The 16,997-nt window shown below is 43.4% G+C and overlaps 2 protein-coding genes and 1 long non-coding RNA gene across 7 annotated transcripts in view; 1 reads left to right on the top strand and 2 right to left on the bottom strand.

Moving 5' to 3' along the window:
* Window positions 1–251, bottom strand: part of LOC122157843 (serine/arginine-rich splicing factor 5-like) — a 16,483-nt gene extending 16,232 nt beyond the window's left edge. For both annotated transcript variants that reach the window (XM_042814024.1, XM_042814023.1), the window contains exon 1: window positions 137–251. The gene's annotated coding sequence lies outside the window, so the exon portion shown is untranslated. The remainder of the gene's footprint in view (window positions 1–136) is intronic.
* Window positions 252–451: 200 nt separating this feature from the next.
* On the top strand, window positions 452–5,732 carry LOC122158277. Its single transcript, XR_006168182.1, has 2 exons — window positions 452–1,572; window positions 3,146–5,732. It is a non-coding gene; the product is annotated as an uncharacterized LOC122158277 (long non-coding RNA).
* Window positions 5,218–16,997, bottom strand: part of ACTN1 (actinin alpha 1) — an 80,422-nt gene continuing 68,642 nt past the window's right edge. For 2 of the 4 annotated variants that reach the window (XM_042814839.1, XM_042814837.1), the window contains exons 15-21: window positions 15,476–15,658; window positions 14,425–14,559; window positions 13,382–13,561; window positions 12,292–12,438; window positions 9,660–9,725; window positions 8,029–8,187; window positions 5,218–6,105 (exon numbers count right to left, since the gene is read on the bottom strand). In XM_042814839.1, coding sequence (XP_042670773.1) covers window positions 5,947–6,105; window positions 8,029–8,187; window positions 9,660–9,725; window positions 12,292–12,438; window positions 13,382–13,561; window positions 14,425–14,559; window positions 15,476–15,658 — 1,029 coding nt within the window. In that variant the 3' untranslated portion in view covers window positions 5,218–5,946. Of the gene's footprint in view, window positions 6,106–8,028; window positions 8,188–9,659; window positions 9,726–10,266; window positions 10,348–12,291; window positions 12,439–13,381; window positions 13,562–14,424; window positions 14,560–15,475; window positions 15,659–16,997 lie in introns of all 4 variants that reach the window. The other 2 variants (XM_042814838.1, XM_042814836.1) reach the window with 2 other exon arrangements.

The following is a 16,997-nucleotide window of genomic DNA, read 5'->3' as shown; positions in this document are numbered from 1 at the left end:
CGCGAGAAAGGCCGGGCCCATCCCCGCCCCGCGGAGGCCGCACGGCGCGGCCCGGCCTCGAAGAGCCCGCTCGCAACCCTCCGCCCGGCCCTCCGCCCCGCGCCTCCCTCCGCTGGGCGGGAGCGGCGCCGCTCACCGTCGCCGGGCGCTGAGTCCTGCGGGCCGTGAGGAGAGAGAGCGCTCTTCCCGGCCGCGGCGGCAATGGCTGCCTCGTTCCTACGAGAGACCAGCAACGCCGCGCGCCCCCAACGGATGCTGCGCAACCGCCGACGTCCGACTCCAAGTCCCAGAGTGCCGCGCGGCGGGCCGCGCCCCGGCCCCCTGCTGTGCCGCGCTGCCTGCCGGGGCCGCGAGCTGCCGTGCGGATGGCGGCGGTGTCGCTGCGCCGAGCCGCGCCGCGAGGGGGCCGCGCGGGGAGAGGGGCGGCTGCGGGGCCGGGCGGGTCTGTTGGTGCCCGAGAACGGGCCCGATCGTGGCGTTCCGGCGGTGCGGTTCGTGACAAGTCACGATGCAAGGAGCGAGGTGAGCGCTGCTGTGTCCTTCGTTGCAGCGCAGCTCGTTAAATTCTCGCCATCCGGACGCCGCGCGGTGTGTCTGTCTGCCCCTTTGATTGCGTTAGGCCTGGACTTCAGCTTCGGCGGCTGCTGGAGATGTCCCGGGAGGAGAGCCGGCAGCCTGTGCCGGTGTTTGCCTGCCCCTAGAACAAAAAACCCGGTGTTGTCGTGTGCCTAACACTGCCCAGGGTGCTGCTGGCCTTTGCTGCAAGGTGAACGCCTTTGGTAAGAAAAAGGTGTGATCTAGCAGTTCAGCAAAGCTGTCTGCGGTTAAAAAAGTAGGCGGTCGTAGCTGGGGAAATATGTCTTACAACTCAGAAAACACCATACAGTTGTAAGGTGGTTTAATTTATTTCTTAACATTGCCCAGGACACCCAAAATGGCACAGCTGTGTGACTCTCTGTGCAGATATTCTGTGCAGATAGCAGAGCTGGAATATTGCAGGAGTACCACCAGTCTCAGCGTGTCTTTATGCTTGAATTGCTGTGTAAGGAGTTCAGAAGCAGAAAAAAAGCTCCTTAGGTGGCAGTCTTGGAATGGTATGAGAGCAATAAGGATTGGAGTTACTGGCAATAATGAAGATAAGTCATGGAAGCCCAATTAAAGCATTTTGGTTTAATCCTGCAAATCATCTCTGCACTCTGGATCATGTCAGTGGGGAAGAATGCGGTGGTGTGTCTGGAACAGAGCTCTGAGTGCACCAGCAGTGCCTGGGCCAGACTGCAGTCCCGATTTCCCTTTCTTGGATGTGGACACTGCATGGCAGCAAAAGGCATGACGTACAGCATTTGAAGAACCTGCAGTGTTGCCTCTAGCAAGTGGGTAGTGTTTCTGGATGTTATCATGTGCAAAATCTACTCTCGCGATAGAGCTGCATCTTAGTTCCCTAGTTATTTTGAGCAGCTCATAGGAAAGCCCACTGGGAACAAATAGCATCCTGACTGCACGCCTACAAATGCAAACAAACACTCAGCTGGATTCAGCATGCTTAAACAACATAATCTGCTCATTATGAGGGTACGTGCATTGCTTTCTTTTTTCCTTGAAGAAGACATTTTATTTTATCTGAGGCAGAATGCAGGATGGTGTGGTTTGGTGCCACCGATGAAAGACTATGTCTTATTCAACTAAGAAGCAGTAGGAGAGTCACTTTCATTACTGAAATTTCAATACTGAATACTGAAATTACATCACTTTCATTAAAGTGATGGTGGCAGTGTTGAGTGTGCCTAATAATAAAGAAGGCATAAAATGTGTTCTTAACCCTGCAGTTTAAAATTTGTCCCTGGTTTTAGGCAAACATGTACAGCCAAAGTCACAGGGTACACACAGAAAGTAGCAACAGAAACTGGGGAACTAGGTGGAATGGTTTGGGAAAAAGGCGTGGGATCCTTCAGAGATGCCCGTGGCACTTTGAGTGGAATGTAACAGAGCTGGGTTCAGTTCTCTGTGGACTTCCCTGAGGACCACAGGCAAATGGCTTCTGGCTGGAGACACTTAACAACTGAGCTGTGCTCACCACAGCACCCACCTCAGAAGTGCAGCAACCCAGAGTCTAAGATGGAGCCCAAGGCCTGGAGTCAGGTCCCTGCACGGGACATAGGGGCAGGTGTGGGTCACTTAGTGACCAAAAATACCCACATGCTGAGCTGCCAGGAAGCAGTAGTGAGAGATGTAGGACTCTGTGTTATAGCACAGAGACGCCCACCTGCAGCTGTGAAACCAGAGCTTTGTTTCTTTGGGATCCCAGCTTGGGGCTGTCTGAGAGAAACATGCTGATATCTGTTTCTGTCAAGAGGTTTTGCTATGGCTTGTGAACATTCTGGCTATTTTGCTCAAGTGACACCTAACACGATGGTTGCTAGGCTGTGAACTACTGACAAGTGGCAAGGTGTGAACAAACTTGCTAAGAAGAGATAAGAAATGATTGCATTTTGTACCAACATATTTTCATGCGTGTATACCCCAGTAATCAAAGCATAAGTCAGAGCACAAAACCAAGGAATTACTTCCTGACTGTTGTATGGTGTCCAGATAAAAGAAGAATCAAATATTTTGTTGGTGAGGTGCGTAGCCTATATTGTCTCTAAGTCCACAGAATGTAGCAAAGATTAATTTTATTCCTTCCCTTTCAGTAGACTTAAGCTGATAGATTTGTCCACCTGAAATAGCCTCACAGACATCATTTCCAGAACAGAGCCTGCCAGTCAGCTCTGCCCCTTGCAGTGGCTGTCTTCTCTACTGACTGCTCATCAAACACATCTCCTCAGTGCATGCTGGGGAATGCTCTGGTTACCTGTTTGTCTTAGGGTATGCCCTATCCTTTGCTAATCCAGGTTTATTAAGACTAAGACTTTCCCAGAAGCTTATGGCTTTTCAGGATTTTAAGGTCTTACATGGTAGTGACTCTTCTGGTACTCAGTTAACCAGGCAATTTGATTAATTAATTGGGATGAAGCACTCTTAGTATCTGTTCTACCGAACATCTGTTATGTAAATAATTTAGTACAAATAATGTTATGGTCTGAAAATTGTACCTGCATTCTGGTTTCTGAAAAGTCATTTTAATGCATACTGTTTGTTTTCACAGCCATTAACAGCCTTCTTCTTATTACTCCTTGCTATCCCTGTTAGTTCACTGATAAAACCAGCCAGTCTGATTCATCTGGACCAATCCTCTGTGGATGTATGAATGCTTCTTAGAAACTAAGTTCATTCAAGGTTGCAGACCAGTTTCCTTTCATTGTCTTCTGAGCATCTTGGCTCTGCTCTTCTGTTCCAAAACCAGATCTGGCAGCACTGAAGACAAGCAGCAGTCACAGTACGTATTTGAGAGACTTTTAGAAATGTGGCTGACATTCTGCAGGCAGGACAGCTCCTTGTTTTCTGAGCACTGATGTGCTTTTGTCCTTGGGCCATCATGCAGTCACATGCAGGGGCAGGTACCGAGGTCTCCAGAGCTGAAGATGTCAACAGCTATGAAATGACAATGGTTAATTTCTGGGAAAAAACATTATTCCAAGGCCGTGCCTGAACATGGGGAATCCGACAGACTGATGAAAACAATCAGTTCATCTCTGAATGGGAGATGTGAACTTGAGACACGCTCTGTGTTGCTTCTGTTCTTGGCAGGAGTGGGGGCAGTCACTGAGCTGCTGACAGCTGCTTCCAGAGAGGAATTTAATGGAGGCTGATGTCAGGATTTGGCTGAAGAGCGGCACATTAGCTTCAAAACCATGATCCTAACACAAGAAGCTGTATTCAAATTTCAGCATAGCAACTGCCAGAGAGGTTAGGCCACATGAGTGCAAGATGCATTTTGTGCCACAGGTGAAGAAGGCCAATGTGCTGCAGCATCACAGAGCTCCTCTGCGTGTATCATGGGGATGGGGGGGCTTTGTCTGCCCCCTGGGTGTCAAAGACTGGGTGACGTCAGCTCTAGCCATCGCAGAGGCTGTGGAGAAGGAATACCAGTCCATGTGCCTAGAATTATCAGTACACCTCTTGTCAATATTTTGAGCAGTATTCAGATTCTCAGAAACACCATAGCTTAAGCTGAGGACGCAGTTCTGTGGTACTAGCACAGCAAAGCCAGGATTGCCATAGGCCCCATGCTGCCACAGTTTGTGCTGCCAGCAGGGCAGAGCCACACATTTGCTTTCGGTCTCAAAAAAACAGAAATGCTTATGCCCAGTTGGGGTTTTGTGTGAATCCTATTGAAGAGTAAAAACACAAACACAGCTCATTTAGCTTTTTGTCAAGACTTTTGAGATCTCTAAGCACAGACTGGCAGAGAACTGCCACTTGGATTGCTCAGGACACACCCGGCTCCACTCACATTGAGAGCACACCAGGGGAGCTGGACACCCACAGCACACTCTGTTTTAAGATAACACGGGTCTTTTCTCTATATAGTGGTCACTCCAATGGTTATTTGCCTCACTTCTTGATATTACTTTCCGTTGTTTTTTTTTTTTAAAGTATGCTAGGTTATATAAATTTACGTTATACCTAAAAAGCTTACTTGAAATGCATCATGAAGCGCTAATGAAGATTTTTATCCTTAAAATCCACGACTCCTAAAAAAGTTGTGGGAGGGCAAGAAATGTATTTGTAATCTGAGACAACAGGGATTAGCCCCTTCCCCTTGCTAATTCCCAGGCACGTGCATTTGCATATATTTTGATTCATGAAAGGTCCCCAAAGAGTTGTTCTGAAGGCTGGTTTCTTTTGAATGTTGACTACAAAGGTGTTCATGAGTGGTGGAGGAATTTATGATGTCAGAAGATACAATATCAAAAGCAGTGAGCTATCCAATGCTGAGCATGGAATAGTGGAGGAATCCTTCATTAGATGGTTCAAAATGCGGTGATTGTTTGCATAGCTCTGTAATTAATTCTGTGCTGTTTTTAAAGGAATAACGAGGATATTGTCCTGGAGATCTGTGTCAGGGATGATTAAAAACAATCCATCTAGTTTAAAGTGGCCAGAAAGCTGTGTAATGTCCAATTTAATTCAACAGAAATGAAAAGTTTAAGGAGGTGGGAAGCTGACATTCAAAGGATTGTAATTTCAACTGAAAAGCATTTCGGATTCTCTTCGTGTATGTGGTTTCAACTAAAGAGAACTAAACATTCACTATACAAATGAATAAAGCCTAGATCTGTTATCACAAGAAATTTTTAATATGGTTTGTGACAAGCAATATCAAAGTTATCAACTCTCAAGCTTCATCTGAAACCAGACAACTCTCAGCAACAAAAAATGTTGTGCACTGATAAACATAGGAGGCATATTGTATTTTTTAATTAAATATGAAAACATGAGCTGTGTACATTATTTTTTCCCTAGAAAACACAGCAATTTCAAAAGTTTATCATAAAATATTTTCATGAAATGAGTGAACCAGCAAACACATGCACTTGTGTGCCTTCCCCCCTCCAAAGATAAACGTGATAAAGAGACATACGCAAATGTAGAAGTTAACAGAACAAGTGGCGTTTTGTTGTTGGTTGGTTCTTTTTGGAAAGGATGGAATGTAACATTGTGCTCGACTTTCTATGTCACAACAAAAAATATTTGGTGCAATATTTGAACATTTTCTTTTTAAGTTTCAATCTGGTGGAGAAAAATACCCTTTTCTATAATAAAATATGTCTGTTCTTTTTAAAACGTAACTTTTTTGCACAAAATAATTTTGTAAACTGTCATTTCAAGGGCAAGGTAGGCGGTGTCATGTCAATGTCCTCCCCCCCATTTAAAAACATGATCTGTTATCTGAAGCAAAACAGGGAAACACAAAAAAGAGCGGAGCAGAGGCTGCTTTGCAAAGAGAAAGAGGGGTGTGTTGGACGGGGAGAGGGGAGGGTTGTGTGGTGGGACAGAAAAAAGTTAAAGGTCACTTTCGCCATAGAGCGCCGTGGAGAAAGACATGTAGTCCAGGGCACCGGGTACAGCATCACGGCCATTGTAGGGTGCCATTCTAGCAATGCAGTACTCAGCCTGATCAGGAGGCAGTTCCCGCCGTAACTCATCCACAGTGATGTAGTTCTGCAACGAAGACACAGGATAAGGCAGACGTTATCTTCAAAGCACCAACATCCCTCAGAGGGACCCCACTGCCTGCATCCACAGGGCAGCAGACGGCAGTCAGGGGCTGACCACAATAACGAGACTTTTGCTGTGTGCCCATAAACAGAGCTTGCCAGGCATGCACCTGTCAGGGAAATGTAGTTGCTCTCCTTACTGCTTGGCCAAGAACATGCTTTTACAGAGGAGAGGAAGACTGTTTCTGCAGGAGACATGCTGGCACACCTAAAGAAAAGGCCTGGTGGGAGTTCAGATAAATTGTGGTACCTTCTCAGTGAAAGTGGAGGTCCAGCTTAAGGCAAACAGGAAGAAGCAGAAACTTCATTTGGATCTTGCCCCTGGCTGGCAGCAGTTTGTGCTGCTTGGGAGCTGCCATTTCCTCTCCTCAGAGCATGAAAAGGAGCCAGCCCCACTAGCACTGGCTGGTGGCACCACTGCAGGCAGCAGACAAGTGAACACTTTTGGAAGCTTTCACAGCTCTGCTAATAATTCTTCTCTTTTATGGCGGACATTTTTAATAAGCAAGCAAAATGTCTTAGATAAATTTGCCTTCTGGAGATTCATTCAGCTGAAGTGAGACTAGCTTGGGGTCTTTTCATGCAGCTAGTAACAGTAACTGCCTGTTTGCTAACCAGTAGGTTGTGTTTAGCTGACTCACTCGCAGTTTTCTGAGTAACACCTCAGGTTTCAGAGTCTCTCTCTCTCTCCTTTTCCTTTCTATTCCTTTTTTCATGCCTTTAATTATGTGATTGGAATGAGTAGGAGATTTTTCTTCATAATGAAATACTGTCTGATTCATGTTATAGTCACTGCAGCATATTAAACACCAAAAATTATATTTAATGTACTGTAAAGAATAAATGAGTTAGTAAATAACACTATATCCCCAAAAGCTTCCTTTCTTAGTGTTTAGCCCACCACAATAAAGTGGAATTTTCAGGCCTTGAAAGACAATAGAACTGGCTTTGCTCAGGTACTGTGCCTTAGAGAAAGATGGACACTATGGGTTTCCATGTTACAGGTTATGAAAAGATGATTGGTGTTTCCATGTTACAGGTTATGAAAAGATGATTGGTGAAGCAAGAAACCAGTACTGGCTGAAAGAATAACTTACTGTAGCCTGAGAAACAGAATCCCATGTTTCATGTGAAATGAATAAAATCATCAGAAAACACAGAGAATCATTATATTAGAGATACCACTTATTTTTTTCAATTACATTGAAGACCAGTGGGGATTTTTATGTAAGAAAATTAAGAATACATAATTCTTTTGTATCATCTGGTTCCACTGATGTTTCAAATTTAGAAGAGTAATATGTCACCACCATCCCGTGATTTTTCTTATTTTCAACCAATTTATTATTGCAGTATGCCCTTCTAAAATTGTACAGCTTGCAGATACAGCATATCTTTAATGACAGCCTAGTCTCACCTCTCAGCCTTTTGGCTAGGATCATGTGTAGCATTCTGTGATTGACTGTATAATGACTGTAGTGCCACAGATATATCTACAAAGATTGTCTCAAGTTTATAGCTGTCAGTAATTAATAGTTTTTCAAGAAGATTAATCAAGAGCCATCTGTTTAATCTATTCATACATTTTAAAGTAACAAATTGAAACTGAGCTCTTAATAAATTTTTTAATGCAAGAGTGAGCAGCATAGTTCTGCTGATCTGCTGACAGCTGAACAGGGCTTTCAAGTGCCTTGGCAGGCTGCTCATTAACCCACACTTTAGCCTTGCACTCCTCCAGCACTGCAGTGTTCCTGTGAAAATGCCTTCCTTGCTACAGAGTGCTTCCCTCGACACTTCCTCTTGCAGACAGAAGGGAAAAAGGAAGGCAGGAACGATACAGATTGGAAGGAAGACCACAGAGCCTCACCTTATCTCCAGCCAGGATCTTGAAAGAAGCCATAACCTGGTCAGCAGTATCTGTATCTGCTGTTTCCCGAGACATGAAGTCGATGAAGGCCTGGAACGTCACTACACCCATGCGATTAGGGTCGACGATGCTCATGATGCGGGCAAACTCTGCCTCTCCCTGGAGAACAAGAGAGTCATGTAAGCCTGGACACTTGGGCAGCAGTGCCAGGAAAGTGAGGAGAAACTGTTCAGCAGCACATCTCACAGCTGGGAAAGCAAAGTCAAACAGAAACAACTTCAACCTCGCATTAGAGTACTTTTTTTTTAAATCTGGCTCTTGTGTGCCCCCTACACAACTCCCACTCATTTGTCCTTTGGAATAAAATATTCTCAGCTGTGCCCTAAAATACCATCTAATTCCAACTAGCTCTAGGATAAAGCTTCTACTAGGAACAATATCATATAGACTTGAGAAGATGCAGCTTTCTCTGTAGTAGATGCTGTGCTAGATGTCTGTAGCAATACTGGAAGATCTGTATTCATTGCATCCTTTTATTTCCTAAACTTTCATGGTTCTCTTCTGCTACTAGAACAGAATCCACCAGCAGAAACATCTCTGGGGTTTTGAATGTTTTCTGGTTATTCTAACTAGACAGGCTTTGCAGAAAAGGTCTTCTATATCTGGAAAGGCTCAGGGAAGTAGCTTTTACAGGAAAGTAGCTTTTACAGGAAAGGTTCTACAGATAAGTTTACTACAGAAGAAAAAACCGTGATGTGAGATTTCTGGTTTTCTGTAGGTTTTTATTTTTTTACCTTTTTTATGTAAACAAAATATTATCTATTCTCATCTGTGGGGATTCCTTTCTCCCCAAGTAACGATGAGAGGGAAGCAGGGCTGAGTATTCTCCTGGGTACATACTATTCTAATACCTCTAGATCAGTATACCGTCCAGATTAATTGAAGTATCTCATCAAATGTTACTGCAGATTGGCACACTGCATCAAAAAGTGTCTATGTTTACACTGGGTTGATAAGACAAACACTGCTTTGCCTGACATCAGAAAAAAGATACTGAGAGTAGAGCTCAACATTTTTGCACTGTGGTCTTCTCCTGCCCTCTGATGAATATCAGTCTTTGGTGAAACTCTGCATTAGTTATCGTGCTTCTCAAGGTGCCACATGGATGTGCAAGTGCTTTGGTGAGGGAAAAATTACAGGGAGGATGAATGGGACTTGAACCTACTTACGCAAACAAAGACATGTGAAATAAGTGGTAGGAATGAGAGAAGCAACTTTGACTGCATTCAGAAGTCAGGCTTCCAGAAGAGTTCAATTGATGCTTAGGTCTGGGGAACTTATGTGCCACTATGTAGAGCATATGTACCAACATAAGAAAGTTTCTTCCACTTGTAGCTGCACAGTTTGATAAATATAATTCTCATTTGAAATACAAAGAATTAAGACAATGATATCATTTTTTAATCTTCAGCTACTGCTGCAAGACAATTTTACATGTACTGGATTGAACTTCAATTGCTGGAAAATAAGATCATATTTACCTTGATTCACTCACTACACATTCTCCCTTTCTTTCTGAAGGTGGCTAAAAGAATCACTTTGAACAGAAGTGATAGAGGGCTCTACATTACCATATTGTAACCCATGGAGATAAGGCAGGCTCGGAAATCTTCACAATCCATCATACCAGTCTTCTTCTACAGAGAGTGATGCAAAGATGGGAAAAGCCGAGAGAGAAAAGGAAGACCAATCCAGAGAGAAATGAACCCACATGAGACATTACAAAGAATGAGTTTTAGGGAGGAGGAGATGGAAAAAAGTATTTACAGGACAATGAAAAACAATGTAGCAAAGGCAGTTTGTGAAACCATGATGTGAAAGTTGTTTTGGACACAGAATAGTTAGCACACATGGAAAACAATGACAAAAAAGCAAAAGATTTAAGTAAGACACAGTGAGAGATGGACAAGAGAAGGAGTGTTAAGTGACACAGAAGTAAATGGAATAGTTTGAAGACATAAAAGGAATTCCCACAAGACAAACCATTACAGAATTAAGAAGGAACAGATACCAAGGTACATTTAGAGATAAAGCAGAACGGAAAAGTGACGCATATATAGTCAAACACAAGAACAACGATGACAAATAGATTAAGACAAACAAGAAAAGAAAGGGAAAAAAAAACGTTATTTTTTCATAGCTTAATATCTGTCTGTGTTCACCACTAGCATTCAGTACCTGTGCATCGTTTCCAATATCGTAACCCAAGCTGATGAGACAGGCTTTGAATTCCTCAGGGCCAAGTGTGCCGGAGTGGTCCTGGTTATGCGGTGTGCCAGGCAGCAGGACATGCAGTGCCAGTGGGGTGACGGTGTGGGGCAGAAGGAAGGAAGACACAGAGGAAATCAAAGGGAGGCGGAAAGACAACAAACGGGTGCACCATGCAGTGGGTGAGAGGACAGGGAGAGGAAGAATGACATGCAGATAGAAACACAGGAAAGAAAAATAAAAAGTGCACATTAGATATCACAATGACATTTCAGCATGTGCTAAAAATGCTCTTGGAACAGTTCCTTCTGAGAAAGCTCATCACATCTTGAGAGTGTCTGAATAATAAAAACAGTCGTTGCTCAGAAGCCTGAAGACCTCCATCTCCCAAGTGAATTACTTGCATCACTGCTTGTTATCCATAGTGCCAGAAGCCCTGTGTTTCACTGGTAACTGGAGTGCAGGTAAGCAGGAAGAGGCAGTGGGAAGCATTGCCTTATTCTTTTAGTCAACAGTCCCACCAAAGGAGTAGGTGAGGGCAAGTATGCTTGGCAACACACCCAAGGAAGCTGAGCTGTCAGTGCATCCCAGGAGCAGACAAAGAAAAACAGCTGAAGCTCAAGGGAGCAGTGTTATTGCTGTACTCATGAGACCTGCACATAAGGTGGAACTTTGACTGGCAAGCTGTTTGAAGTGTTCAGCTTGAAACTACTGTACAGCATGGCACAATGAGGTTTGGCAGCTGCTCTTTCCCTTGCTTATTCCCTGCTCTCCCAGTGTTCAGATGTATCCATGATCACAAACTACCACATGAACTGAGAATCCCCATTTGCCCCACAGAATTTTAGCTCAGGACAGCCCCAGGTAATTGAAAAGTCCCCACCAGCAGCCACCATCTTTGGCCATAGAAAGGAAGCTACAAACATAATTGTGGAGCCAATTCCTGTGACTCTTCTCAAACAATCAGCTTTTTAAAGCCAGTGTTAAGCCTTCATAACTCAAATACATAGACGAAGACTGGGAAAGACACGATCTTTTTGCATTATCATTCAGACTGTTGTGGAGGAAAGGGCAAATGACATACAGGTAAAAATGGTAAATCTACAGGGCTGGGGCCTGCTAAGGAAGGAAGACTTGGTTTTGATTTGCCTTTGAAAAGCTAGAGAGTGGCTCAAATGTGCTCAGCAATCTGAAAGTGTTGTCAGCCTCTGAGAGGGGAAGCTGCAGCCCTGCTCTCAGGAGATCTTTCAAACAGTCTGACTCGTGCAGCAAATGGTGGAAAGCACCTACATTTTCATCACTGATTTAGTACCTGCAGGCTGCTCATGGATTTCCAAACATTGAGGGGGTTAACAACTGAACCTACAGCCAGTTGTGAGATGGTGTCAGGTTTGGACTGCTGTCTCTGCTTCCATGTGTGAAAGCTTCTGATTTGGTCAATAGAAGGATGCTAGCTGATGGCTTCTCACCATAAAAGGAAGAGCTGCAGGGAGGGTGGATAACCAAGGGGAGGATTTTCTTTGAGGAAATCTTTTCTTTTTGTATCTGTTAGTGCCTTGACATATATTTCCACAGTAAGGCAAGGCAGGCTTTACATCAGGGTTTATTTACATTTTGCAGTGTTGTGCTGATCCTCCTGTTTGCTCCATACAAGAGCAATGCTGTTTTTTTAAATACCAGTTTATGTGATAGTCTGTTAGAGTGAAAGATGGCTGCTCCAAAGGATTCTATAAATCAAGATAGTGAGCTAAAAACCAAATTTCCTAAATAAGCCTTCAAACATTTTCAAACATTATCTTTACCAGGGATCTTTGAATTTCAGATATCTTCCAGCCTAATGATCACTTCTCAGTCTCCATGCTCCACAGGAGTGGCATTTTTAAGAATCAAACATATTCTACTGATTTAGTTTTATCATGGTGACTGTTTCTTATTGCACTGTGCAGTCTACATGGAAGCTTGCAGCTTACCAAGCTGCAGTCAACACTGACTTACCCTGTCAAAATGGTTGAAAGAGGCTCGGAACTCATTCATCTGTTCCTGGCTTATTCCTTTGGCATCACGGGTCAGAATCTGATTTTCCACTTCATTAATGGTTCTAGCAATTGTTGTTAATAGCTGCTCCCAGCCCACTCGAATATGCTGGAAAAAAAGAGAATAAGACAATTTTAAGATTAAAAAGTAGCTCTTCTGCCTCTAAGGCTACTAGATGAAACGTGCCACTTGTGGCAAATTAAGTGATCCTCATGGCCAAGGCAGTCTCTTTGCTCAGAAGAGCTTCCTTCTCATCTGCCGTGTGAGCCAACTGGATGTTTAAAATGTGAATTTTGACAGGACAAAGTATTGAAGAGGCCACTTTCTGCTCATAATAAAGTCCTGGTCCTATTGCAAAGGTCCTTTCCCTTGTAGCTTAGCACACTGGGAGCCTTTAACACAAAAGATGATGCTTATAGGACTTATTTGGACAGAAAGCTCTCTTTACATGAACCGAGAAAATAAATGAACCACAATCCTTGGAATATACTGGTGCTCCACTACATCTGTGGCCAGGGCTGGCCAGAAACAAAAAAGCAAGTTTCAAAGCCTGTCTGTGTTTTGATGGAGTCATGTTGAATTCAGTTTTTTTCCATGAAACCTCATGCTGTCAACAGAAAGCCAGATGCTTATCTTGAAAAGGTTCTGTTGGACTTTTTTCTTCTTCCATGCTATTAGCAGCTCAAAATCACCAACACTTGTGTGGGCTTTCTAGTTCCAGTTAGTGGGCTAACACAGCCAGGATACAAGACCAGCCAATTTTTCAAGCAATACTGTTGATCTGATTTAGGTTATTTCTGTTGTCTGTATTGTGGAAGGCAATGTGACACTGTATGAAGTACCACAGACTGGGTTGGCATAAAGTACAGTAAGGCTGAAAAGAATTTCAGTGACATGATGTTGCATGCTTGGCCGTTCTGTCAAGCTCTCCGTTTTCCTAAGAACCACAACATATTGCCTGAACTGGATGCAGCTGGTGCAACAACAGATCGATCTGTCTGATCTGCTGGCACTACATTCCAGCAGGGAAAAGGCACTGCAAAACATTTACCTCCATGGTGTAGTTGGTGTGCTTGTTGTCAAAGATAAGCGCCTCCTGGATCTGTTGGTGGTCTCCTTCCAACTGGTCGATCTTTGGTTTGTAATTCACAATGCTTTTCTCATATTGCCGCAAGTGGTTGAGCTGGTCCTCCAGAGTCCCATGCATCTCTATTGAAATGCGGCCAATCTCCTGCAAAAGCCAGGACCCTGTTAGAAGGAAGAGCCTTCACGTGGCTGATATTTATTAATGCAGCTATTTCATGCTTACGCAGGATGATGAATCAAAACGAAAGAACATCTCAGAGAGAAGTTACTCTACACGAGCAGACAGCGTCAGCAAAAATTTCAGCAGAGCCTGGAAAATTTTCCAAGTGGAGTGCATCATATAAGATGCACCTAATCTAAGGATGCAAAAGAAGGGAACTGTAGTTTATAAGCTAGTACTGGAGCAAGCCAGAACTTTTCCTTATGTGTTCTCTGCCACTGTGTTAATACTTCTACAGAGTAATACTTCTGTAAATGCTCTCTTCTATCTCCTATCCTCATTAACAGCTTCATAATTTTCATCTTACCAACTCCTATTATACTATGTATTATGAATTATATATATTATGAATTACTTTAATTCATAGTTTACCTAAAGAGAGAAGATCTCCATTAAAAATGTTTCTCTTCTGCTGATGTTCAGCACACTAGATGTATTTATTTTCTCATGTGTAACAAGAGCCATGTGCAACTGCTATGAAAGCAGTTCCATAAAAATATGCTTTTGATGCAGGTTCTTTCCCATGCTGCATATAAATTCAACTCTATTAGAATACCAGCGTTCCCCACTCTGGGTAGCATTTTTTTAATCTCTTTACTAAAGAGTTAGGGGAAGAAAAGTACAAGCACTTCAGTAACTGATACCAATCTTTGGATTCTCTGTATTTTCTATAAAAGTTTCCCTTGTAATCTCAAGGAATAATGACCACATCAGTAGTAAAAGGAGAATCAGAATAAAAGGATGAGTGAAAAATCATGAAAAGAAAATGAAAATGAGAAAAGCCATACCTCCATCTTGGTCTGAATCCAGGGACCGATGACATTGGCTTGTGCACCAAACTGCTTACGAAGCCGCTCATTTTGCTGCTGGCGAGCATGTTCTTCCATTAGGGCTTGATCCCTTCTAGGAACCAGCTGCCGCACCTTGAGCAAAGAGTAACAAAGTGTGCATTTCATATATATGAAACCAAATGAATAATAACTCTAAAAACTGATGCAAGGAAAGGGAAACAGAGAAAGCGAAGAGTCCCACTGTGAGTGGGTTTGTGAAGGGGCTGCTTAAAAAGACTCAGGGCTGCCAGAAGCGCTTAATCCTGGCCACGTCTGGGGGGAGCCCCAGGTGGAGTGGGTGTTGGACCTGGGCACTCTCTACAGCTAGGGTTAGGTTTTGGAGAAAGCACAGTGCTTCTCTGTCAGTGCGGGTGCAAACAGGCTTGTAAGAATAAGGAGGGGAGTGCTTGTTCTGAAAAAAGGCAGTCATAAGCTTTAGGCCTTGCAGGGAGGCTCATGGAATGTGAATCCTCGTCAACGCAGGATGAATTCTGCAAATTCATCTCACGCCATGAAAAGCAGCTTTCATCCACTATCTGGGGTTTTGGTGCCTGATATTTGCTTAAATGCAAAGTTGTAGTCTGCCACTGATTTTGTGGTAAGAACTATCAGCACAGGCTGGTATTGAAAGTAACTGCTCTGTTAGTATTATAGCATTAGAAGGCTCCTTGTCTGTGGGGGCTGAATATCTGAAGGGTTGAATGGTAGAGAAGGACACTGACTCCCATACTGTACTTGCTTTTCAGGTCAACTGAGAACTTAAAATCTCAAAGTTCCAATTTCACATCTTTCCTTAAAAAAATGAGAACAAAAAGACACCCTTAGGCATTTATTCTAAGGGATTCTTCCACTTTCCTAGCACATGGCATTTGAGCCAAAAACATATGGCAAACGTGCAAAAGCTCAGCAGTAAGTGTGAAAATAACAGAGAAAGTAATTCCCTTGCTTGCACCCTATTGACTGAGCAGCAGCCTTCCCCATGCTAACTGCAATGCTGTAAAGAACTCACATGTTCCCATTTGCCATTGATCTCCTGTGGGGTGATTGTAGTGTAAGGATTCGTTCCTGCCATGTTGACATGGTACGTTTGGACAATCTTTGAGACTTCATTGTGGATTCCCAGGATGGCCTGTCGCTCCTTGTCAGCATCTGGCAAAGTGGCTTTGAACTGTTCGTGGGCTGTGGTCAATCCCTGTGGAAGGAAGACAGCAGCAAAAAGAGCATTAGTCACTGAATAGCTCCTTGACCAAATACATCTCTGTTGAAGTAACTGCAAAAGCTTATACATTTCCAAGATACAAAACAGGCTTTTCCAACAGACTTACAGTATCTCTCAGCATCACTGAACAGGTTGTTTTAAGTAGTTAAATGAAGTCTCCTTTTCCCTCTATTTGTTTCTCTTCCATTTTCACCAGAAAGAGAGATCGCATCCCAAAACATGATGGAATAATTCTGCGTCACAGTTTAAGGGAAACTGTTTCTCCAACACTGCTGTGTGACAGGCTGTTAGTTCCCTTAGGGAAGACTGAACTGCTAGCATTACTCTAAAGTGGCCATATCTCATGAGCCTAAATGCACCATACAGTTCTTCTCCCACTAGATATGTACTAGGTCTATAACAAAGATGACTCTAGATGAATAACAAAGTCAGATCCAGTATGATCAGTGTAAGTTAGAACTAGATGAAGGTCTTTCAGACCGCAGCAAACCTGCACAGGCAACATAAGCTCCTGTTGCTGGAAACTGCTCCCTCTCCCTGTACACAACAGGCTCTTTCTGTTCCCCATCTGGCTGTGGTGCCCAGACTGTGATCCAAAGACTGAAGGTGGGGACATGCTTGTTGGCAGCTTGTGGATAGCTGACAAGCCAGTTGGTCCTGGCTCACTTCCAACTGCTTCTCTAGGCATTTAAGATGTTTCATCCCAGAAGTCTGGAAGATCAAAAGTAGGGAAGCAAACACAGGGGATGAGGCAGCAAAACAGATGTGAGACAGAGAAACACATGCAGGGATAATGGAAGGAACAGTGTGGACAGAAGAAGGAATGAAAGTAAACCTTATAACTGACCACTTTCTTACAACACATACAGTGTAACTACTTTTGTAAAATTGCTTCCCTTACATGGTGACTCATTGTTTGCAGCTGCTGCAGTGCCTGTAGAAATATAATGCAAGTCTGGGAGACCTGGGGAATATTCTGCAGTCACAAAGAGATGATGGAAATGTTTAAATGCTCTTCAGATTTGTTTTGCATTATGAAAGACCTGCTGGTTTCTCACTCACTGCCTCACTGATAGCCATATTGCTGTCAATCATTCCTACAAAATACTCATCAGGTTTTGACAAACTGACCAAGTCCTGAGAAAGCACAATGTCAGGAGGAAATTACGGCAGTAGTGCAGCAACTGCACTAAGACTTACTATTGTAAGATACTGTAAGATACTACTGTAAGATATTGTAAGATTGTATTGTAATACACTTGTATTGTATTCTTACTGTTGTAAGAATATCCTGGCTGTTCATGTCAACCAG

Source organism: Centrocercus urophasianus, unplaced genomic scaffold (genome assembly GCF_019232065.1).
Source record: "Centrocercus urophasianus isolate 14NV4802_14NV808 unplaced genomic scaffold, USGS_Curo_1.0 seq_14, whole genome shotgun sequence".
Classification (NCBI taxonomy): Eukaryota; Metazoa; Chordata; class Aves; order Galliformes; family Phasianidae; genus Centrocercus; species Centrocercus urophasianus.
Note: the sequence above shows the minus strand (reverse complement) of the source record. Positions and strands in the feature narration are given on the sequence as shown.